We start from the raw sequence: 25195 nt of genomic DNA, 5'->3' as shown, positions 1-25195 counted from the left end.
AGGTTTTACTGTTTGCAGAGTTGCTCATGGTTCAGCCTTTTGTATTCCACTGGTCAACCAGGCACACTTGTCTGCTGCGGTATTTGACGTCTTTGTTTAATTTGTTTGTGTGTGTGACAGGGGGGAGGGCGCTAGTTTCTTGCTGCTGACTTTTTTTTAAATTTTACTACCTTACTTTTCCCATAAGAGATTTTCGTAACGCTGCTAAAGACGCGGCTGTGGTGCGCCCAGAGCGACGTGTGACGGCAGGCGTCCCGCCGTGTTGCAGGCCCGACGCCGAGTCCGGCAGGGGCAGCGTCGCGACGTCGGCGGCGGGGGGCGGCGGCGGCGGCGGGAGCGGCGGGGGCGTGGCGCCGCTGGGGCTGTCGCTGGGCACCCGCTGCGCCGCCCCCATCTCGCGGCTGCGCGTCGAGAAGATCGAGGGCGGCCTGCTGGTGGCCGGCGTCGTCGTCGCCGCCAACTGCCAGGTGGGCCGCGCGGCGGGCGAGCACAGTCCCTAGCACATACAGTCCCCCAGTCCACAGTCCCCTGGTGTAGCCCATACTCCCACATCTGTAGCTCCAAGTCCATGCAGTCATCTGCATGGGTCGCCTGTCATAAATGTGTTGTATCCTCTGTGAGGTGTGGGGTTGATCTGTTATTCTGCCCAACGGATTAATCTGAGATGTACCCTCTACCCTGTGGCTCCTGCAAGATGCAATTTCCACCCCCACACTACTACAGAAGTCAGACAGACGCTCCTAACGTTCTAAAGAGGAATGCCTGAAAAACTTTCAGCAATAAATATCTTCTGGAGTCGTCCACTGTAAGGAAATGACACAAAAATTCACAAAATTTCTCACGTAACTAGTGGGATACTTGGGTACTGGAGTAGTGCTAGTTAGCGTAAGAAAAACAGAAACTAACGACAGTTATTATTTATTTTGCAAAAATTCTGAGAAATCACAATGGCACTTTTAGTTATTCATCGAACAAGTTATATCCTGGTTCTTTTCGGAATGTGAAGTTACCTCTCAAGGATAGGATTCGCTAGTGAAATTTCTATACAAAGTTTAAGATTGTTGTTGACTTGGCAGAATGGCTGAGAGGCGCGCCTTCTCAACTTGAATAATTATCCTTTAGAATGTTGCTAGGTACGGTCGAGGCTGTCGCGTGTGAAATGCAGTAAAGTGTACTGTTCTGGAGGAAATATGGGGCTCGCAATAGCTGTAGCACACAATACCGTAAGCTGCGATGACTGCTGTCTGTGCTGCTCGCTGCTGACAAATAGGCTAACTCTCGTTCTATATGGATTGACCTTCGCTAATCAAACTCGCCCTATGCCTTGATGAAGTCAAGGACTCCTATTCACCCTTAGTCTAACTACTGGCATGGTACACCAGTCATATAACCAGTCCACCGCGATGCCACTCAAAATTCGCCCGCATGCATTTAACTATAACTCTGTCCGTTCACACCGCACAATAAGTGTGTCGGCCAACACAGTGAACGACACTTAATCGCAAGGACTCAATATAGAGTAGCACTTCGATTCGCTCTCGACAGAGGTGCTCTCCCAGTGAAGTACTGAGGAGAGACTTGTTCCTCGCTCCAAGAGCGACAGCGGAACGGCGCCTCTCCACGCCAGACGTGAAGGGGTATATCTTTCGATCTCTTCCATTATTCCTTCAGCTCAAGGCATCAGAAATATCGTCTGCCAATGAGCATTGCTCTTCTAAAACGGGAGAATGACGTTTCGTTTAAGGCAACCAATCCGGAAACCTGTAGCATTGGCGTCTGCCGTTTGCTGTCTCCCTGTGAAAATCTCTTAAACTGCGTGCTATGTGTAAAGAATGCGTAGGCTGGGCGCTCCCACACAGTGGAGCGGAATTTGCTTTTAAGCCGCCTCGAGTATTTCAACCACGGTGTGCTTACTTGTCAATTGCATATCGTTTACATGAATTCATACAACATTGACTTTATCTTATCGAGTTTGGGTTCGAATGAAGCGTCTCGATGTGCGGAATATGATTGTGAGGGCGGAATATGTAAGCAATGAAGGTCAGGAGACTGCGACGTCTTACACCTCTTCTGAGACAGCCTGCGCCACAAATGTTGGAAGTGGTTCCTGATATACTGGACATTGGCACTAGGGTGGAGTTGACGCATGAATTGGTTCTATGCAGAACAGATCTGGGGATCTGACTGGTCACAGGAGTACATCAGCATCACAGAGAGAATTCGTACACAAACTGATGTCACATCTGATCGAGCACTGTCGCCTTAAAAGTGGCGCCATGATACTGTCACACGTGTCTGTGCCTGCCAAACCGTACCTTGGCCAGTTAGGTGGCTGGATCTGACCCCCAAAGAGAACGTTTGGAGCATTATGGTCAGTGCCCTTTGACGATTTGACGTGCCAGGACGACGTTCTGTAACTCTGTCAGTCAATGCCAAGCCGAATAACTGCTTGCATAGGGGCCAGAGGTCGACTGGCGCGTTATTGACTTGCTCAGTTTGTGGAACTATCTCTCCAATAAATCATCAATTTTTTGCAAAAACAGACAATGTCTGATAGGATAGCAGCAATCAGTGATTTTACAATGTTACTTATAATCCGACTCGATTGCAAAATTTTTATTCATATGACCAGTTTCTGTTAATCTAGAACCATCTTCAGATCTGATATTTCGGTTACACGAGTAACGTCACTTGACACAGCATGTCAAAGTTGCTGGATTTGGACGGGTTACTCCTATAAACCGAAATATCAGATCTGAAGATGGTTCTAGATTAACCGAAACCGGTCATATGAATAAAAATTTCGCAATCAAGACGGATTATAAGTAACATTGCATCAATTTTTTCTTAAATTGTAAACTTGTTTGTCTGCACATATACAACGCATCTACTGATTTCAGTCCCATTCGGATCATTCCTTGTCATGCGTCTTTTTTTCCTCAGTGTATCCGATGAGAAAAATAAGGTGTGTTGTTATTTGTGCACTTTACAAGAAACCAGGAGAGATAGGACGAAACAAAAAGACTCTGTTTACTGTGTTCTTGACATTGATTGGTGTATTTGCAAGTATATATTTTCTCGAACAAATAAATCTGTGTTTTGCAATGTTTGGATGATACGTTTGCTATTCTTTCAGTTCTCTGGAGTGCGAAGACTTTAACACTCGACCTATGTCAAAAAGTTCCGTTACCAGTATAAGTTCTTCCTTCTCATTAATAAATTTATCATTGCTTGTTCCTAAATTTTGTTACTAATTGCTCAGCCGACAGCTCTCACAACAGACTTTATTTTGGCGCTGACGTGTAAAAAAAACGAACGCCCGAAACAGACAAGAGGCAGCACGGGAGTATATGACCAGGGTTGCTGCAGTAGACCCTCATCTTTCGAGTAGTTGACTGAGACAGTAAAGTGTAGTGTGTTCGCCGGCCAGCGGCTCGACATCGCTCTCCTTGAACAGTATAAACAAGAGAACTGCCGCGCGGCTGCAGAAGAAAACGCCACCCGTGGCTACAACCTGCCGATTCACTGTTGTCTGCCATTAACATGACACAGTAGCGCAGATAGTATCGTATCGAACGGATTCCCTTCCTCAGCAATCTTAACTGCGGACTGCCCAGTGGCACCCCAGAGTCACATCGTTAGCACCCTGATAACTGAAACAAGACAGGAATGACCGTAACCAGAATCCAGCAGGTAGTCGCCACGAAGACGATGGCTGGAAAGACAGTCGAAACGTCGCTGATCCAGTTGTTATAACAATGACGCGGCAGAATACCCAAACTGGTTTTATTGAAATTGACACTGGCCGCCCGCCTTAATGTTCGATGTCCTCCGTGACGCCGATGGCGTCTTCTCGCCGGACAGCTGTCTGTGTCACAACCCGAGATCCGCGCTGTAGTGGTCTGAGGAGAATGGCAGTGAACTGGCCACCAAGCTCACCCAGCCTGAATCCGATGTGACGCACCTGGGGCACCAGCTCTGCTCCAACAAACCACCGATTTGTAACCAGCGGGCGAGGTGCCCTACTGTTATTTCGCCTGATGGTACGCCATCCGGAATCGCAGAATGTCAGAGGGGTTGTGGGTCTACAACTGCCTAGGCCGTCACTGACTGTACAGGTGAATTTTTAAAATTATCGGTAAAGGTGGTCGGGTGCCACCGAAGATGTTGCCGGACTGCGGTGGGGTTGGGGGGGGGGGGGCGGGGGAGCGGGGGAAAGTGTTCTGTGAGGGACCCTTTGCCATTTTATTCGCGCATGTGTCAATGTTACATCCCGTTCATGATCGCAGCACAGGAAGAGACAGATCAGGAGCGCTGAAAAAGGCTAAGTACTCTCTGTTGCTTCGGATCACGTTCAGTTGCAGCCTGCACGAGAGAACAAAACCTGCGGTCGCGATGCAGCCCCACAGTGCCCGTAGACGAGGGCTGCAATGACCGAGGGTGTCACGTGTCGCCGAGAAAAGCTTCCCGTTGCTCGTCAGAGTGCGAACTGTCGTTCTCGACCTCGAAACGAGTGGGAATCAACGCCCCAGGCAAAGGGCTTGTTTCGTGGACGCTCTTTACTGCCACGCCCTGAGGCTTTTTCGCGTGGGGCGGCAGTGTGTCCGGCATGTTTTCCTCGGCCACCCGTTGAGATAACCGGGTGATTCAACGGTGGGTGTCGCAGTTCTGACCTCCATCGCAGAGCTAAGAGAGGGTGTGACGATCTTCCCATCGTGGGGCACGTCCGCGGTGGCGTTGGGCAGAAGTGTGCTGGAATTTGGTGCCCATGTGACCTCACTAACCCACTTTAACTGCTCACATCAGCTTCCGAGCTGTGGCCTTTTTTTTTCGCACCTGTCGACACCTCGACCCCGAGGGTTACGCCGCAGGGCACCGTGTTTCTGCAGCATCACACAACACTGTAGCAACCTCTGAGCCAAATATCAGACTTAAGCGTCGTAATGGGTGGCAATTACGGGGGGGGGGGGGGGGGGGTGTTTAAGAAGTGACCATTTAATTCTGTTGCTTAGTGTACATCTAAGAAATATTCACGATTGTCAGCGTGATTCTACTGACTATAAAAACCAACCAAAACCAAGTAAATAATATGCTGTTCCTACCACAAGGCATGTTCAGAAAGTAAGCTCCGATCGGCCGCGAAATGGAAACCACTGTGAGAATCAAAAAATGTTCTATTTGCAGCAGTTAGCTACGCCTTCTACAAACTAATCTGCATAGTTGCCGCTCCGACTTAGACATTCGTAATAGCATAGTACCAACTTTTCAGTATTCTCGTCATAAGGGGGCAGCCGCCAGTGCTTGCCGTCAATTCTCTACACTGGTCTACAGCTCGCTGTCCGTGCCAAAGTGTCGTCTTTGTAGTCAGTGATGGAAACTCAGAGAGAGCCGATTACGGGCTGTATCGTGGGTGATCAAACATTTCCCATCGAAATCGCTGCAGAATGCGGCTGAGAATTGTTTTGAAAGTGGATACGCATATCAGTTATGTTATGTGGGCTGCATAGCTTCGGGGTAAATTTCTCACCGGGGCCTCGTATTTGGCGGGAGACACTATTTTCTAGGGATATTTACGCGCGCACACCTTAGAAGAGCGATGGGACGCGATCGCCGGGCGTTCTAGAGACACTGCCCAACACGTCCGTGCAAAGCTTCAGCCGATTTTCACAGTGGTTTCCATTTCTCGACCGATCGCAACTTACTTTCCGAATAGCCCTCGTGTATTCGAGTGTGTGCGTAAACTGTTTTCATCATGCTGTATATTTTCAATAATCATCCTACTTGTTATTGTCAGTGCAAATTGTTTATATAGGGTATCAAAAAGCAGCATCCTATTTTTAAAAAACTCATAACTATTATGTTATTTGAGGTATGTGCTTGAACAAAGTACTGTTTGAGAGAAGCGAACTCTGGAGTTTTACATAGTTCCTGCTACGTAGCAGCAGTGTGCGCCCGCTTCAGTTCTAGTAAAAATGCTGTCGACACAACAGAAAGCGTTTTGTGTTGAACGTGACTTTCGTACTAGATATGGTGTGGATTCTCCTGCACCACAGGGCATTAGACGATGGCACGAACAATTCAGAGACACAGGTTGTTTGTGTAAAGGCAAATCGCCGGGTCGTCCCCGAGTGTGACATAGATATCGAACGCAGGATATTGAATATTCCTCTTCCTCTCGATCGAGGCACCAAACAAAAATAGCAATCTTGTGTATGATTTGTGGGTTCACATCATTGGCACAGTAAACTTAATGGAAAAGCCTTTAGACAAACAGGTGCAACATAGGTGTGGAGGCCACAATTTACCTTGGTTTCTTAATCTGCACCTGAAATAAAAGGTGTATGTTTGTTTCACTGTTTACAGTGGTCATCTTCTTGAACCACAAATAACTTTTGTTACATTTACGCAGATATTATCAGGTTTGTTACTAGAGGTGTGGGACAAGGAGTCTGCAGAAATCTGTTCGCCGTGTAGCTCCACAGCTCAACATGTCCGTCGGCGTGTGTTGCGTCGGCGTTTACGCATGAAGCCATACAAAATTCAGCTACTGCAAGCTCTTCGTGAAGGTGACAAGCAACAACTTGTAGAGCTCTGTGATTTCGTTCTCGGCAAGATGGGGGATGACAGTTTTCCTCCACGCTTAATGTTTAGTGACGAGGCAGTATTCCATTTCAACGGAAAGGTGAACCGTCATGATATGAGAATATGGGGTACGGCAAAATCACATGGAGTTGTAGAACATGGGAGGGACTTCTCAAAATTTAATGTGTTCTGCGGAGTTTCACGGGAAACGCTGTATAGTCCATTTTTCTTTGCCGAGAACACTGTTACAGAAAGCACATATCTCGACATGCTTGAGATCGTTCTTTTCCCACAGTTGGTGACTGATTCGAACGACTCTATTTAGCAACAGTATGCGGCACCGCTACGCTGGCATCTGGAAGTGCATGAATTTTCAAATCAAAGAATTACTGAACGATGGCTCAGTCGCATTGGACGAAATGATCCTCCCTTACATTACTGGCGTCTCTGCTTGTGTGTCTCCGTTACCAACAACAATGAATGAACTGAGACATCGCATAACAGCAACTGTGTAAGCTGTAACTTAAGACATTCTCTCTGCAGTGTGGTAACAATTTGAATAACGCATTGACATATGCCGTACATCTCAAGAGGGGGGGGGGGGCAATAAACACCTATAAAAAGGTATGAAAATAACTTTTTGAGTTTCCCGTTTATCGAAAAAACAAAATTCATTTTATATGTATATTAGTTTCAGAAATATGGACTCCCAAATAGGATCATTCTTTTTTGATACACCGTGCTTATCAAAGTGGCTAACATTTTCGAGATATTTTATGAAACAATATCTGCTATGTTCATTATTCATTAGAAGAAGAATTTCTCCGCGTATATTCAATAAAATTTGATGTTACTAGGAACTGAATTCACGAAGATCAATTCGTGTACACGTACGGCGCGGAAGGAAACTAGCAGTAAGTATGCTTACAAACGACTGCCACATTCATTTTATACTCTATAATGTAGAAGAGTGAATCCACACGTGACAGCTGAACACAAAAGCAACTTGGAATGCGGGTGCCAGGAAGGCCTGCACTGACCGCTGTGCCCGGATGGCTTTCGTGGCCAGAACATCTGCCCAGTATCCACGAGACCCGGGCTCGAATCCCGAATCGAAAGTTTTCAACTTTCCCCATTGATTTCAATTAATGCCTTAATCCCCCGTACAGCCCGAATATTTCAGCCTCTGATTTCCACATCATTGCCGATCTGAAGACAGACTAGTACGGACGTCGGTTGCAGTCGAACGAGAAAGTGCAAGAGCGGATGCGGTTGTGGATCCGTCAGCGGCCGACCGCGGTCTACCAAACAGGAATTGTTCCTCTAAGCTAAGTGTGTTAACGCGTGTGGTGATTACTGTTGACCGGAACCATTCCGTGGTCCCGCTGTGGCGGGAGTTCGGTTTCCATTTGACTGCCCCTCATACTTGCCGTTGCTGTTAGTTGTTACTTGCGACGAACGGCAGTGTAACATCCACGGCGATGAAGCGCAGGAATCACGTTTTAACGTTGCGGGACTATGAATCCGTAACCGCTGTCACAAATATCAGCTAAAAATGCTAGTTGCGGAAGAGTAGCACTTACAGGAAACACTGACAGCTACCGCCTGCAGAGAGGAATAACTGCGGCTGACCGCCGTGCGGGGGACACAGGTTCGAGTCCCGGCACTGCCAGGGATTTTTCTCTGCTGGGAGGAGAGGTGCACGGGCAGCACCGAGCCGTGTCTGCGGGCCAGCTGGGGTTCAGAGGCTGAGAAAGCCGGCAGAACGCTGTGCTGACCACACACCCCCCGTGCCGCCTCCTGTGACGTCACTGGAAGACGATAACGCGGCGGTCGGTCGGAGCCAGAACGCGGAACTTCAGCGCACCCCTTGTCACTGCTCGCAGAGTCAAAACAGAGGTCGCACAGACGAATTGCCGATGACCGCGACGAACGAAGCGCTAAAACCACTTTTGCACGATCAACTTTCCTGTCTCAAGCGACTACTCGTGACAAGTGAGACTCTCGTGCATCGCTCTTGGCGTTTTATACCTCTCTTCCGAGCTGTGGTTTTTGTTTACACGTCAGCACGAAAATTGCGCGTGTTATGAGAAATGTTTCCGGGGAATCTGGCATCCGAGCGGTGACACTGAAGTTATGTGGAACTATTATTCTTTTACGAAAAAATTAAGTATACTAACAAGATGTAGCAAGAAGCAATGATAACAGATTTCTTAATGACTCAAGCAGAATTGATAGTGGTAGTTCTCCTCAGTAGTTGTGTGGTAAGTTCTTTGCCGTATGAGAAGAAAAGTGTAATCCAAACATTTCAGACATACAGTATATACTTACTTGCTTCAGAAAATATATACTAGCAAATGTCGAACAATGTCTCGAACGCAGCTAATAGGACATTTTTGTTTCACCCTATGTGTCTTGTTTTCTTGCTAAGTGTCAAATAAGATCGAAAATTATTTTCTCGTGAAATAATATTGAGGATATTTTCAGTGTTGAAATAATTTACATTACAACACCTTTCCCAATATACGTTCTTTCTTATGTGTAGTGTAAGGCTTTTTCGCTGTAAAGCATAAATACTATTTTTGGTTTGAGGTATTTCGTATCCCTTGTAAGAAAACACTACTAGGAAAAAATACTAGGACGTCACGAAAACAAAGCAAACAATGTTTAAAAGATTAAGAAGACACGAAAGCAGAAAATTCTTTTCTATAACAGAAGCAAGCTCAGAGAAGTGAGCTCGGCCAGAACGACTTTGAGCATAGATATTAGACGTCGCCATAGTCCCACGGAGATAAAACTGAAGGGCGGTGACGCTGTAGGAGCCGGCCGGGGTGGCCGTGCGGTTCTAGGCACTACAGCCTGGAGCCCCGTGACCGCTACGGTCGCGGGTTCGAATCCTGCCTCGGGCATGGATGTGTGTGATGTCCTTAGGTTAGTTAGGTTTAAGTACTTCTAAGTTCTAGGGGACTGATGACCTCAGAAGTTAAGTCCCATAGTGCTCAGAGCCATTTGAACCATTTTTTGACGCTGTAAACTTACGCTATACGTTGTTTTGAAGCCAGAGTGGGCGTGGCCAGCCGCCGTCTTAAATAGCCCACAACATTTATGGACTGCTGTTTACGATTGCATCGTGTTCATTATTCCTGTCGTGTGTACACAACTGCTGTTTTAAATACTAAAAATTTCAGTGCTTACGTGAATAACGTAGTGTCAGGACGGTAATTTCGAACGTTGTTCTGTTCTCGAGTGCGCATTTGCTCTGGTAATACGACATATTTGGCTTTTTTAATGCAACTTGTTTTTCTTTGATATATTTCGGATAACCAAGAAGAGAAGGCTGTGATGCGAAAAGGATTCTTTCGTATTCCACTTTCCACTTCTACTGTGTTTGTACCGATAGAAAATGAAGCAGAACTCCGAAACTAATGCTTGTTTCCTAACCGGTACTGCTTCTTGTACGTCACATTTCCAGCTTTCAGTTCGGATGCACAGTTTTAATCATGTTTGCGAAAAACTTACCTATTCGTTGTTTGTTAGCCCATAAATGTGTGCAATGACGAAAGAAGCAAGGAATGCTATCGTATCTTGCGCGTGTCAACGAAGTGAAAGATAATTGAAACGTTAACGAAAAACCGAGCGGTTCTAGGCGGGAACCGCGCGACCGCTACGGTCGCAGTTTCGAATCCTGCCTCGGGCATGGATGTGTGTTATGTCCTTAGGTTAGTTAGGTTTAAGTAGTTCTAAGTTCTAGGGGACTGATGACCTGAGATGTTAAGTCCCATAGTGCTCAGAGCCATTTCTTTGTTAACGAAACAGAACTGCACGAGGATTGTTAGGAAATCTAACATCAAGTTACTGAAACAAAACCACTACAATAAATCTGGACAGAACTTTACACTAAGCTCGGATTGATTAGTACACCCGTAACCGTCGCAAGCTGGCATTTTTGATGAAACAGCTACGCCTCACACATTCAAAGTACCTGTCGCTATTTGGGATAAGGAAAGTCTATAGTTATTCTCAACGGTCGAAACTGGTCACGGGCATATCGGAGTGACGTCACGCGGAAGTATCAGCTCGGTGAACCATGGCAGTATAAATGCGGTGAGGCTAATCTTTTTGGGGTGCATAAGATAGAGGACTTCGGCTTCAAGTTTGTGACATAATGATAACGCCCTTGTTTTCTTACCTCCATGCATTCTCCCTTGTTTCTGCGCATACTCAGAAATTTACTACTCCGCAATTGACACAATGTATAGATCATTGAGGCCACACACACACACACACACACACACACACACACACACACACACACACACTCGCGGTGTGGTTGGTTGCTGATTTACACGCAGGCAAAAGGAGCGCGCACTTCGAGTATGCGCTTTTGACCAGAAAATCGCTCATGTAAAACGGGCTTAATACCACAACTGCAACACCTACGGTCGCGAGACTACTGCTCAACTCGATTATACACTGTGATAGCAGCGCTCCAACTGGACAGAAAGCTACACTTCTGAATGTGATATCGGATGATTAAGAATAGTATCGTTTATATTGATTTGTAACACATGAAGCGTGTTAAGCGCCATAAATACCGGAACTAACAAAAATGACACATTTATCTTTCTATATCCCGGGAGGCATGCGACAGTACATTACAGGACAGTTTATTTACAATTGTCTCTTAACATACACATATTGAATGAACTTCGTTTTCTTTCAAAAGCAAAAACTGGTTAGTGAAGATCAAAAACGTGATCCTTTGCATAAAGACGACGCGTATCTACTCAAGAAGGGGAAGCTTTCTTCGCTACGCTTCTAGTCATATCAGTGAATGTGCAATGTAGTAAACGTGTGTGGAATGCAATACCCACAGTATTTAATGTACGAAATAAGCCATCAGAACTGCAGCTCAAGGTAAAACCACATAGACGCGATAATAAAACGTCAAAAGCAATAAAACTGTTTGCCAACACAGAAGAAACCAAGTCCACAATTCTTGCTATATCTGAGCTACAAATGGGAAAAGTCTTCAAAAAATTCACATTTAGAGCACAAGTAATTATGTTTACAAAAATATTTGTGGTGCAGACAGTCAAGTCAAGAGTAAGAACGTGCGAAGGAAAGTGCCTATCACAGTAAGGACACACAATAACACAAACATACTCTTCTCATGCATGAAGTGTGCGTTTATATTCTCTTGCTTTCAACGAAGCTGCAGCTATACACACATTCGAAAGTATTTATTCGTGAATAAATTGTAGCTTGTCATCGAATCAGTGAGATTCGACTGCTTTTACATTTATTTCACGATCAGTCATAATCCTAATAATTTATTAATGCTTGGGACTAAAAAATATAGCTAATTCGTTAATTAAGTAGAAAAGTAATTAAAACAATCTTACGGATGGATTTCCCGCCACTAGGGGCACTAGTGTCATTTCAACAATCAAACGGTAACAATCTTCGCAGCGGCGAGTGCTGCGATTCTATATGAGGTGCGTCCACAGAATGCCTTTCTTTGTGTTTAACTTTGGTGGGCACATACATTTCCAACAGTGCGCATTTGTGCATGCGTAATTTCCTGGAAATGGAGACAGTGCGTTAAGCGCACTACTTCACGCCTTAGGTGGAGGCCATGTGTGTTTCATTGTCTTCTGTGTTGAGGTTATACTGTGAAGGGATTTATGTGCAATGATGTCTGTTGACTACAAAGGAAGCACGCTTAAATTTATACATGTTTAGAGATAAAAAAAGCCGTATAAAATACCGCTTCTAACGATTATTTCAATGAAAACTTCATTTTGTTATGTTTTGAGCGACAAGTATTATATAAAATGTGTCCGATCATGTTACTGTATAGAATAAGATACCGTTAGTTTCGAAGTATAAAAACTTCGAAGGGTAAGCCAGAGATTTATGTAAATTGTGTATGAAAACTTTGGACGAATATTCGTGCTATGGTGACTTACAACCTGGCATGAGAAGAAAACAAGTGATTGGATATGTGTCGCTCCTCGCAGACTGCGTGGAACAGAAGTGAAAGACACTCATAATTTCTAGTGGACTTTGTCGTATATGAAATTCCCAAATTTATCGGGTCCGAGGGTGTTAATCTGATATAATCAGCAAATGTTGTATCAGTTGTTTGTGCTGTTGCTTTTGTGCCAATGGTAAAACAATGTTGGGTCATCTATTGCTTACCGTTTGGAATAAATTATAAATCTGTATCTCTGAAGATATGTTTAGAACATCGCCAAACCAGTTGGAACAAAAAGAAAGATTTCCCATACGGTTGAAGCGGTCTTATTCATCATACTACATGTTATGTTTCATGATTAAAGTTTTGTAAATAGCTTTATAAAATAAGATACACAGGAGAAATTGAAAGTTAATGAACCTTCACATAACCACTGAAAAGTATTTAGCGTATTTGGGAATAATCACTGAAATACTTTGTTTCGAAATGCGAAGTAAGTAGTTCACAAAGTAGTACGTAACTCGCCAGTTATTATAGTTGAAGTCACGAAGGATGGCGGTCGAGTTTAGGCTTGTTCCGCGCACCTACGTCGCGTTTAGTCCGACAGGCAATGAGCGTTCAGTATGTTCGGAGCGCTTTGCCACGAATTCCGTAGGTAATGCGAACATTGTCCGTGATCATAGCGAGTTGTTTGATGAATTTCGATTCCATTTGCCACTAGTTGTCATCGCTGATGGTGGCGGTAAGTGACAAATTATGCATAAGTAAGAGAGAGACATAGTTTGCAGGATAGCCTATACGCTTTCTCCAAGCACAAAGCACACGCGTGCACGTACGGCACAATTGTCGCTCGGAATCATCAGCAATACAATCACCTGCCAGGTTAGCCGAGAGCGCTAATGCGCTGCTTCCTGGATTCGGGTGGGCGCTAAGGCCCCGGATGGAATCCGTCCGCCGGATTAAAGGTGAGGGCCGGTGTGCCGGCCAGCCTGGATGTGGTTTTTAGGCGGTTTTCCACATGCCTCTAGGTCAATACCGGGCTGGTCCCCACGTCCCGCCTCAGTTACACGACTCACAGACATTTGAAACATATCCGCACTTTTCCACGATTTACACTCGACGCAGACAGATGGGGTGCTCTGATTCCGTCCCGGGGGGTAACAGGGTGGCGGCAGGAAGGGCATCCGGCCACCCCTTCACATTAACATGCCAAATCCGAATTAACCACGCCAACCCCGCGCACAGCGCGGGACAAAGGCGCAAGCGACAGATAGAATCATCAACAATGCAATCTTCTTCTGTGCCTCGACATGCACGAATCGCCACCGCGCGTGTATTGGACTGTAACTATATGTTATCTCCAGGCTCATCACAGGACTTTCCCGAGAAGAAAATCTAAAATCTCGCCGCGACCTCCTGAAATTCGCAAAGAAAACATTGCCGTCACTTTGTACTTCTAGTAACTGTGTTATTTGTATAGTTCTTTAGCGACAGGTCACTTTTGCGTTTTATTTTCCTGTCCCCTTCTCGCTACAGTAAACACAGCAGAAAGTGCCAAGCAAAGAAGGGGATCCGCAGCAGACTGCTCCCACAATGACGCAAAGTGTGGAGACGAGAACGCCTGTTCGCGCACGAAAGGGTGCGCATACGATAGTTTGTAGAGTACGTAGGGGGCTAGACGTGGGTATTTTTAATATTGTGGAAGAGGAATGGCGACTTGTAAGTAGCCATTAGAGGTTACAACGATATGTTTACGTAATGTGTATACATAAACATACAGTTATAAATGTCCCCGTTCGTAGTCGCTAATTATAACAATATGTTTACTTTTGTGCTGTAACATCTAGCTATAATCAGCGGTGGAAATATATTTGCGAACGCCGACCGTGTGCGGCTATTTCTAGTTGGATCGTCTGATCAGTCGGAAGTTGCACTGCAGAGGAGAGTACATGCCTGTTCAAACTATAATTATTTTTGGATAGCTCAACATGAATTTCCTAAGGGAAATCATGCATTTACTAGTAGAATATGGCGCAGAGAAACTTCTGTCCGATTTCGACGAAAGAATTCGTGACTGTGAACTCTCTATCTGGCAGAAACATTAAGAAAATTAAATAACTTCATGAAGGAGTGAGACATAGATTCTATGTTAAATAAATAGTCCATACACCAGTTCCATTTAACTCTCAATTTATGGCAATTAATAGATGAACTTACACTGCAATGAAGGATTTAACATGGATGCCGTTTTGACTGGCACTTCTCTGCTCGTAATGAAAATAACTCCTTTGACGTTTTCACATACACGTCGCACAATAAATCTACTGCTATGCAGTATTGCACTTTTACTTAACACTAAAAGAATATTATTTTTAACGATAATAATACGGCGGCAAGACATGCGCGTCCGACACAAGTTACAAGAGATAGTAGAAGAAAAAAAAAATGAGTGTTAATCGAGAATATCTTGTACATGAAAAAAAAGTGTTCTTCTTCTATCCGTTTTTCGCGCCGCAGTTTTCAAAGTCAGTAACTCACTGCATCTCTGACGGCGCTTCGACAATAAACAAGTTACGTCACAGGTGGTTCACCTTTTACATTCTCGCAACATTATTTGCTAACTGTAGCTGTTGCCGAGCGACTGCTCGATTAGTGAATGATTTAAAATGACAAGCAATCACATAATGTTACAAGGCGCGACCACGTTAAAAACCTGTGCATTACTGATTTTTAAATCGCTTTCTTGAAAGAAAAAGATGTGAATTCGGTAAATTTTTTCCTTTCAATGAGTGATAGAAAGGGGGGGGGGGGGGGCTTGGCGCCTAGAAAAGAGGCACCTCTTGGACAAACTTTTGGACTGACCCTGAGCAGGCACATACCTCGAGATTAGATTAGATTAGTACTTGTTCCATAGATAATGATACGACACTTTGTAATGATATGGAACGTGTCAGGTTAATAAAAGGTGACTATACAAGATGTTACATTACACAAAATATTACGAAACCTAATTTTTTTTCCTGATGCGCCGACGGCAGAGGGTGTGTAGTGAGGCGGCGGTGCTGCGGCGTGTCGCAGGTGGCGCTGCCGGCGTTCGGGGCGCTGTTCGCGCTGGCGGGCTGTGTGCTGACGGCGGCGGCGTACCGCGGGCCGGCGGCGGGCGAGCTGCCCGCAGACTACGAGGCGCGCGTCTCGCTGACGGGCAGCTCGCGGGCGCTGGGGCCCGCCTGCCTCGCGGTCGGCGTCGCCATGCTGGCGGCCGGCGCCGCGCTCTGCCTGCTGGCCCGCCGCGCCAGGCAGCGGCAGCGCCGCGTCGCCTTCCACTGCCCGCTGCACGGAGACTTCTACCCGCTGTCGCCCGTCGCCGGTCAGTTGCTGCCCACTCTGCCTCCTTCCCCTTACATTCTGCTTAACCCTCTCCTTGTCGAAACTCGCTTTAAAGCCGTCGGCACACGGACCGTGTTGTCGAACGTTAACGTTGAGCGTACCGAGTTCGACGTGCTGCCGAACGCTCGGCAAGGATACGACTTGTGCATACGGTACGTGGGCTCCAACGTAGTATACCCGATCGCGACGCACTCCGGTGGCAGTTGAGGGATGTTTAAAGTTCGTAAATCACACTGTTTACTCAACGGGCGCGCGCAAAATTCCCACGTTAGCTCTATCGAAACGCACATTTCCTCCATCGTCCCCGAAAAGAAAAGTACCGTGTCCAATCAACAAGGACACGAGCTTATAAAAGTTCCATTACAAACAGTGCGGTACAAATTTGGAATCACAAGATAAACATTATTTCATCATTCCCACATTTTAGTAAAATCTCGAGGTCAGTCTTACTCGATGACTGTTCCTACCCAATAGCAGAATCTTTGCAACATGTGAATTACGAAGCGTAAAAGGAAAAGGAGCAAAATATCTTCATACAAGTAGCGCAAGCTGTCCTGTTGATTAAGCCAATCGAGCGTAGTCACCCCTCAAAAAAAAGGTGAACTTATATTTACATAACATCAAATATTATAGTATATACTTATATTAAACTAATAATAAAGTATCGGAACCTAATAAAAACGCTAATGTTAGGAAGTGTCAGGACGCGATCCACCGCCCTAATAGACATTAGAGTACAGGGCAGTGATTCTACTCATGACGCTAAACCAACAACGCAGAACTGGTGATTAAACATATTACATTACCCCTTGCTAAAAATCTTATCGTATATATGTTACTACTTCAAATTTAACTATTTTTTATTATTTTTAACTATGACAGCTTGACAAAGAACAATGCGTTTTGGGTGGATCTTCAGTGTGTCGCTGCCTTCAAATAGCCTACTCTCATAATACGCAAGTTACAATAATTCTTTTGCCACGAATATGATCTTTCTCATTATTTTATTGGAATGAATCACACAGTTAACAACGGGTTTTCCAGAGATTCTCAATTTGCTGGTGCTCAGAAACGGCATATATACATATAGGCTTGAAATGAATGCCAATATGGCGCCTTACAACTCTGTTGCGCCACCTCATTGGTGAACGCTGAGACGCACGCTCGTAATACGTGACATGCCAGATATTGCTCTGCACGTTCGGAAAGACTCCCGAACGTGCCATTCCAAGCTATGACGTCAGAAACTCGGCACGCTCAACGTTCGGATGCACGGTCCGTTTGCCGACGGCTTACGGTGCGTTTGCATTGAGCTCAGAACATGTTTTTGTTCGGAACATTGTGTGCAACTTGTTCCCTCAACATGTTGGCAACATAGTTCGTTGTCCGCATTCCCGTTTACACTAGCGACCAACACTTCTACATTTGAATTGTAAATATTTGTCATGTATTGTCGTTTTTCTGACATGTATTGTCGTTTTTCTGACGTTCTACATCCTGGAGGAACTCCTCACTACATATCAATTGGAATGAAAGTAAATCCAATGTAATCTAATATGGGATCACATTTCGGGGTAATTCATCATTAAGAGAAAAAGTATTCACTAGGATGTCGCCGTCAGATTTTGAAATGTTGAATATTATAGGACCAGTTGTTTCAAAGAAAGACACAAATTTCAGGAAAGTAATCCCTGTGTACCGAAGACTTGCTGTTACTCTTCGTTTTCTGGCGTCAGCAGACTCCTATCAAAGCCAGCCACATCTCAAATTGTTCCTTATCGCCGGCCGCTGTGGCCGAGCGGTCCTAGGCGCTGCAGTCCGGAACCCCGCGATCGCTACGGTCGCAGGTTCGAATCATGCCTCGGGAATGGATGTGTGTGATGGCCTTAGGTTAGTTAGGTTTAAGTAGTTCTAAGTTCTAGGGGACTGATGACCTGAGCAGTGAAGTCCCATAGTGCTCAGAGCCATATGAAGTTCCTCATCATCCAGGAAACGTAGATATTTAAATCCAAACCACTTCGTTTAGTAAAGCGTTTCAGTACCATATCCAGAATTTTTACTAGCATTTTTCTTTTCTCTCGTCGGTACTGATACAAGAGAGATTTAATTTTTTTGTTACGTCACTGCACCAGCAGCAACTTTTTGTAATGAATTATGTTTGATTTTAGTATTTTTTTAACCTGCGCAACGTATATTCCACAGGCACTCCTCTGCCTCATACAGCGATATCAACTGGAAAATTTTGTCTCGTGACCACTGCATTTCAAATAAAAATGAAAGAGACATAAAATGAGCGCACCACTACACTCCAGCAAAACAAACACCAAAACACTCACGCAGAGCAAACGAATACCAGCGCTGCGTAGCGGAATTCAGTGGTAGCAGGGCACGAACAGTGTTTCATTCTCTACCGACGCAGCCGTGGAACATTCATTTTGTGTTGCGAACATGTTGCCAACACGTTGCGAACATCGGTAGTCCATTACCAGCCACGAACAATGTTGCGAACTCAGTGTAAACGCCCCTGAGGGACATCTCATAAATAATACATAGGTCGGTGTTACTCCGGATTTTTTGATGCAACGACAATAAAAATTGTGTCAGATGTAGTTGCGAGTGTCAGGAAGAAGTAATTATTTTTTTTTTATTTCTTGGTACCTACTCTAGCATAAAATTGCCAACATGTAGAAATGGACCCTGCGGTGGTCTCGGGTTGAAGACCAGAGGTCGTACATCGAGGTCGAAACTTTACATACATTAATACTTGTTCCATAGATCATGAATAGGACATTTCGTAATTATGTGGAACGAGTCACTTTAACAAACGTTTTCTTTACACAAAAGATTTTTTTTACAGTTACTATTTCATATTTAAAAAAATACTCTATTGAGTACAAGAAGTTGTCATTCAGAAACTCTCTTAATTTGTCTTTAAATGTTCGTTGACTAACTGTCAGACTTTAAATGCTATGTGGCAAAATGACCAAAGATTTTTGTGGCAGCATAAAATTCACCCCTTTCTGTGCCAAAGTCAGATTTAACCCAGAATAGTGAAGTCAATCCCTTTTTTTCCTAGTGTTGTAGCTATGCACTTCGGTGTTATTTTTGAATGTGGGTGGGTTATTAATAACAAATTTCGTAAGCGAATATATGTATTCCGAAGGTACTGTGAATATTCCGAATTCCTTAATTGAATGTCTGCAAGGTGATATTGCGTGGTCTCCAGCTATTATTCTCATTACACACTTTTGTAGAATGAATACTTTTTCTCTTAATGATGAATTACCCCGAAATGTGATCCCATATTAGATTAGATTTACTTTCATTCCAAATGATATGTAGTGAGGAGTTCCTCCAGGATGTAGAACGTCAGAAAAACGACAATACATGTCAGAAAAACGACAATACATGACAAATATTTACAATTCAAACAAATAAGCTAATGTACCATTCTACAGGTCCAAAGTGGAATGATGTCATTTTTTATTGAACACTATATGAAAGAATCATTTTACAAATACTTATGCACTGAATTTAAAATAAAAAAGTTTTTATTTATTTATTAGGTAATAAACGCGTAATACAACTACTATAATACTTATTTACAATGAACACTTTACTGCACTGAAATTGTGCGGAAGTTATACTGTACTTACTTACACACACACACACACACACACACACACACACACACACACAAATCAATTGGTTCTACTAAGAAATTCATCAATGGAGTAGAAGGAGTTGGCCAGCAATACATCCTTGAGGCTTCTCTTAAACTGAATTTCATCGGTTGTTAATCTTTTTATGGCTGCTGGCAAGTTATTGAAAATGTGTGCTCCTGAATAATGCACTCCTTTTTGTACAAGAGTAAGTGACTTTAAATCATTGTGAAGATTGTTCTTGTTTCTAGTATTGATTCCATGACTTGAGCTGTTGGTTTGAAAAAGTGATATATTTTTAATGAAAGCAGTGAAGGAAAATAGGCATAGTGAGCTAATTTAGTCATATTTATCGCCAGAATTTGCAATTATCCTAACAGCAGAAATAGCTGAACCTACCCGTTTCAGCAGATCATCGATATGCTTCTTCGAATTCAATTTCTCAGCAATGTACACATCCAAAAATTTTCAATATTCTGCCTTAGCAACAGGCTTCTGTTCGTAGTCATTTACTGTACAGAATTGTATATACTGTGTTTTCTCAAAATTTAATGAGAGTTCACATGCAGAGAACCACTTAATAACTTCCTGAAACACATTGTTTACTATTTCCTCACCTGATTTTAGTTCGTTGCGTGTGATTACTGTACTTTTATCACCAGCAAAAAGAACTAGCTTTGTATCTTCATGAATATAGAGTGGTAAGTCATTTAATACATATTAAGAACAAAAAAAAGCAAAAATCCGACGTAAATCCACAGTACTTTAAGCGTAGTTTGCGGTGAGTTTACAGTGGACCGTAGTACAGTTTCACACCGGATCACTGGTTTTGATGGTGGTCGTACGGGCGTACACGACGATCAGACATCCTCGAGGCCAAAAACGTCAACAGACGAACAAAGTGTGAAACTTGCGGCAGGTTCTGTTGAAGATCGCAGTGCGACTCGCTGAGGAGCTCTCTGCAGCAACTGGAATTCCTCCAGCAACAGAATTCTGCGTTCTCGTAAATGATTTGAAGAAGGGAAAAATTTCTGCGACATGTGTTCCATAATCTTTGACTGCTGAAGAGAAGCGGAAACGCCTGGACATGCAACCTTTCTCAAACAACGGTTCGACCGTGAAAACAACGATTCCACTGTGAAAGTCAAGAATTCTCGAATCAAATTGTATCTATTCGTGAAACGTGGATTACAGACTTCGAACGGGAGTTGAAATCACTGTCCAATGAGCGGAGAGCTTCAGATTCTCCATGTCCAAAAATATTTCGACACGTTCAGTCGAAGCTCAAGCAAATGATGGTTTTTACTTATAGTCACCAAGAAATCATCACGAGTAAGTTCCGTGTGGAAGTAATGTCACAGCACTGTATTATCGTAATTTCAAGCAGAATCTGCAGATAAATGCACAAAACTCGACCTCTGTTGCTCCAGGCTGGGCCGCTCATTCTCCACGACAATGCTCGCCTGCATATCGGCAATGCTGTAGCCCAGAAACTGCGCGAATACGGACGGGAAGTGTTGCCATATCCTCCCAACGGCCCCGACACGAGTCCACCAGACTTCGACTTGTCCCCGAAATTGGAAATACCTGTGCGTGGCTGTCGTTATCTTTCTCTGGAAGAGCTTTCTATCACTATTACCCACGCCATTCGACAGATGAACAGAAGTAGTGAACTGCGTGGAATAATAGAGCTTCCGAGACGTTCGGGTTCACTCATACAGAAGCAGAGATACTATATCGAAGAACAGTAACGAGATATTGAAAAAAATAAACGTGAAAGTAAAAATTAGTGCGCATTATTTATGAAATGTGCCTCGAATTTGGAAAATATAAGGTCACAAACTGTCTTCCATTATGACCAATACTGTCCTCAACATGGAATGTTAATCGAAGACAAGTGTATCGTCAGGAGTGTCCCAGGGAACTGTGACAGGACCATTCTTCTTTTCATTATGCACAACAGACCTGATGGACAGACTGAGCAGCTGCTTCCTGAGGACACCATAGCATATGAGAAAGTCTTTGCGAGGGTACAAGATGACCTAGACAGAATTTCTAGGTGTGACTAATTGCAGCGTGCTCTAATGTGGGAAAATCTACCACAGATCAGTATGAAAAACAATCACACAATGTTCAAATGCAGCATAACGCGTCCAGTCACATTAATGTGAGCGTCATCGAGGCCCCCAACGCCAGTGTGCAGTAACCACCCACAGACGTCAGATGGCAGCACTAACAGTGGAGGGTATGCAATGCTTGTTGAGGGAACGTGAGAAAACAGTGCCGTCATTGTCGTAAAGAGGAAATGGGATCCGACGTCCAAAAGGAGAGAATCGCTGGACTTTGGGCCCAGGGCGGATGCATTTCCAAAATGGCCAAGTTTGTAAACCATTCGTGTATCGCTGCAGTTAAGGTACAATGTACATGGCAAAATTGCACTAGCCAAAACTGGTGCCAGGGCAACTGTGGTACACCACGCGCCATGGGGGAGGGGTGAATGCTGGCTGTGGAGATGTGTACAGGCAAATAGACATGCAATGTTGAGCAACTGACCACCCAGATGAATTGAGCAGCTACTGACAGTGTGTCCTCGACAACCACTCCAGTGAACTTTGCTGCGAATGGCCCTCTGCAACAGGCACCTGGTTCGTGCACCTGTGCTGAATGCTGTCTGTCAGCAATGAAGGCTGGGATTTGCACGGCAGTACCACAGCTGGACGTCCACCGAATGGTGACAGGTGGCCTTTTTTCAGACTGATCACGTTTTACGTTCTGTCGGACAAATGGCTGTCCTCGTGTAAACCCTGCAATAACTGTCGGAAGGGTCCAGTCCTGAGCAGGAGCAATACGGTCTTGTGAATGGTTCCACCGTTTTCCCAGGGTGATGTCGTCATTCTCAAAGACACAATGCATCTATCCTCGTGGATCGTGTCCACCCCTACATACAGGTTGTTTTTCTCGACACAGTGGCATCTACCAGCAGGACAATGCAACGTGCCACACAGCTCACAGTGTACGCGTGTGGTTCAAAGAGTACAAAAATGAGTTTCCTGTACCCCTCTGGCCACCAAACTCCCTGTATTTAAGCCCAATGGAGAATATGTGGGAGCACCTCAATCAGCTGTTCAGACCACTCATCCTCAGCTGAGAACCCTAGTGCAGCTGGCCACAGCAGTGGAGTTGGCACAGCTCCTCTGTCTTTCCTGTACCTTCCAGAACCCCATAACACTCTTCCTCCACATCTCACAGCAGTCCACACAGAAAAGTGTTAGTGGGGTGGTCACGTTAATGTGACTGGATACTGTAGTAGCCTCACCAGCTCTCCAAACACTTTAACAACATGCATTTTGCCTCAATTTTTGTATCCCTTTAACCTATTGCACCTGTATTTTGTACTAGCTGGTAAGAGTCAAACACGTTCTCCGACATCTAGAATACATTCACTTCCCTGTTGGCCCAACATCGAGAAGCCAGCACCACTGACTCATCTGTACTTCTCAATCCCACCACCCTCACAGATCCATCTGTCCCCGTCCTCTCACAGGCTCGTCCGACTACCTTCCCCTCCCAGACATTGAAATCAGTTTTGACATCTACTTGTCCTATCAGCTACAGCATACCCTTCCCCATCCGTTGCGAATGACGGCTAACACAAACTTTCCCTGCAAAAAACCAGTCCTACTGTGTCCCACCTGTAGACACTCTGTGGATCTCGTCCTACATCCTGTCCCACCCACACCCAAACCGCTCACCTAGAGTGTACTCCGAGCCCCCGGCACAACCATCCTTTCAGGTTTCGAGACCACTCACATTGCAGTCTCATCAGTCTTCACATAATCATTTTTATTCGTATAAATGCAATTTACGAATGTGAAGTGTGACAGTGAGTCTGCCTCCGTGACACCCCACTACTGAAGTTCGGCTAACCCGTGTGTCCGCGTTCCAGGCCTGTCGGGGAGCCTGAGCGGGGGCGGCAAGCCGCGCTACGGCATGCTGTGCTGTCGGGGCCCCGGGGGGCGGCGGCTGTGGGGGGCGGGGGCGCCGGTGCCCACCCCGCAGTGCCCCCACTCGACGCTCAGCTCGACGCGCAGCTCCGTCTCCAGCGCGCCCGCCTCGCCCTGCCCGGCGCCCACGCCCTTCCTCGTCACGTCGGGGTCTGTCAGGTAACGTACGGTCTGATTCAGTTCTGTGGTCAGGTTCTTATGATGCTCTGATGTACGTCCTCTCACCTGCCAGCACCGTTCCCGGTGTCCCGGTATCTCACCTGTAGTGTCCCCGGTACCGTTCCTGTGATGTCCCAGTATAATACCTTAGATACTTTGGTGTTGTTCTTACGATGGCCTGGTATCATTTGTTTAATGTTCTGCTATAGTTTTCATGATATTCTTGTAAGATTCGTGTAGGTTCCTTAACATTCACAAAAGTTTTAGGTAACTATTCTGATAAGCTTCTTGCAAGTGTCAAAGTTTTGGTCAGATTCTTGTAGGATTCTGGTGTGGTCCTTGCTGGGTTGCATTAATATACTTATAAGTAGTTTTTTTCAAGAGTTGTGAGTTATTTCCTATATGTGAAATCAAGTCTGTAGAGGATACTAGATCTGTGCACTGTTAATGAAACGAACATTCCCTCTCCTTTGATTTAAGTTTCAAATAGTTCTAGTCGAAGCACATCTCAAAATCTCACAGTTCCTTGTGGTCCTCATTTCACATTGTGAACATGTTTCTGTGAAATGCTCTACCTGTGACTGTCTTTCTCAGTAACTCCATCATCAGCAACACACAAATTATTAATAGCAGTTGAACAGTCGTGTGAAAGAAACCATTTCACTACATCAATATTCTTTGGTATCGTTCTTACTTCAGCTGACTTGTGAAATATTATAAAGGAATAAAAAATTTGACTTTTAGAGTAATGGAAATATCAGTACCATTCAACATGCTTCTTTTTTTTATTTTCAGATGTTTTCCTATATTTTCTACCAACCCAGCTATGCTATCTGCTTTTCTTGGAATTAAAATTCTGTTTCAAAGTTTTCTCATATTTGCTTCTTACCAAGAAAATACAAATGGAATAGCAATAGTGGCCTGCTGCAGTGCCTTAATCGATGTGGAAGTCTGTCCTCGATCCCTCATTTGTATCACTAACATTTATTCCCATATCTGTCCCACCTATGTTGTGCACTCCACATTTCTCTCTGTCTCTCAAGATTTACAAACTTTAATTTGATTTGCTCTGTGACAAGCTCTCACCAAGTCCACAAATGCTTATTATTAAGTGTAATGTCAGGATTGTTTCTGTAGTGCCTTTTTCTTTTACTATTAATCTTTGTCCAGTACTACCTGATCTGTTGTTCTACATATTTATCTAGTGAGCGCATTGAAAGTTTTGAGACTGACTGCACAGTAATGTCCACCTTCAGCCATTTGCATTTTCTCAAATAATACGATGACTGTTTTTACCTTAAAATATAACAGAGTAAATGTTCCCAGGGCCTTCTACTGAAAGTGGCTTACAGAAACTTCCTGTCGTGGTATATTATCGTATCTGAATTTGCTGATACTGTAAATTGTCTCCGCACAGAGGG

At 44.5% G+C, this 25195-nt stretch overlaps 1 protein-coding gene across 1 annotated transcript in view; it reads left to right on the top strand.

Annotated features, from left to right (window-relative positions):
- Positions 1-344: 344 nt before the first annotated feature.
- Positions 345-25195, top strand: part of LOC124552383 — a gene marked incomplete at its 5' end in the record, with an annotated part of 49337 nt that continues 24486 nt past the window's right edge. Inside the window, 3 exons of the mRNA XM_047126646.1 lie at positions 345-467; positions 15641-15933; positions 23529-23774. Of these exons, the coding sequence (XP_046982602.1) occupies positions 345-467; positions 15641-15933; positions 23529-23774 (662 nt within the window). The remainder of the gene's footprint in view (positions 468-15640; positions 15934-23528; positions 23775-25195) is intronic.

This window comes from Schistocerca americana, chromosome 10 (assembly GCF_021461395.2).
Source record: "Schistocerca americana isolate TAMUIC-IGC-003095 chromosome 10, iqSchAmer2.1, whole genome shotgun sequence".
Lineage (NCBI taxonomy): Eukaryota > Metazoa > Arthropoda > Insecta > Orthoptera > Acrididae > Schistocerca > Schistocerca americana.
Note: the sequence above shows the minus strand (reverse complement) of the source record. Positions and strands in the feature narration are given on the sequence as shown.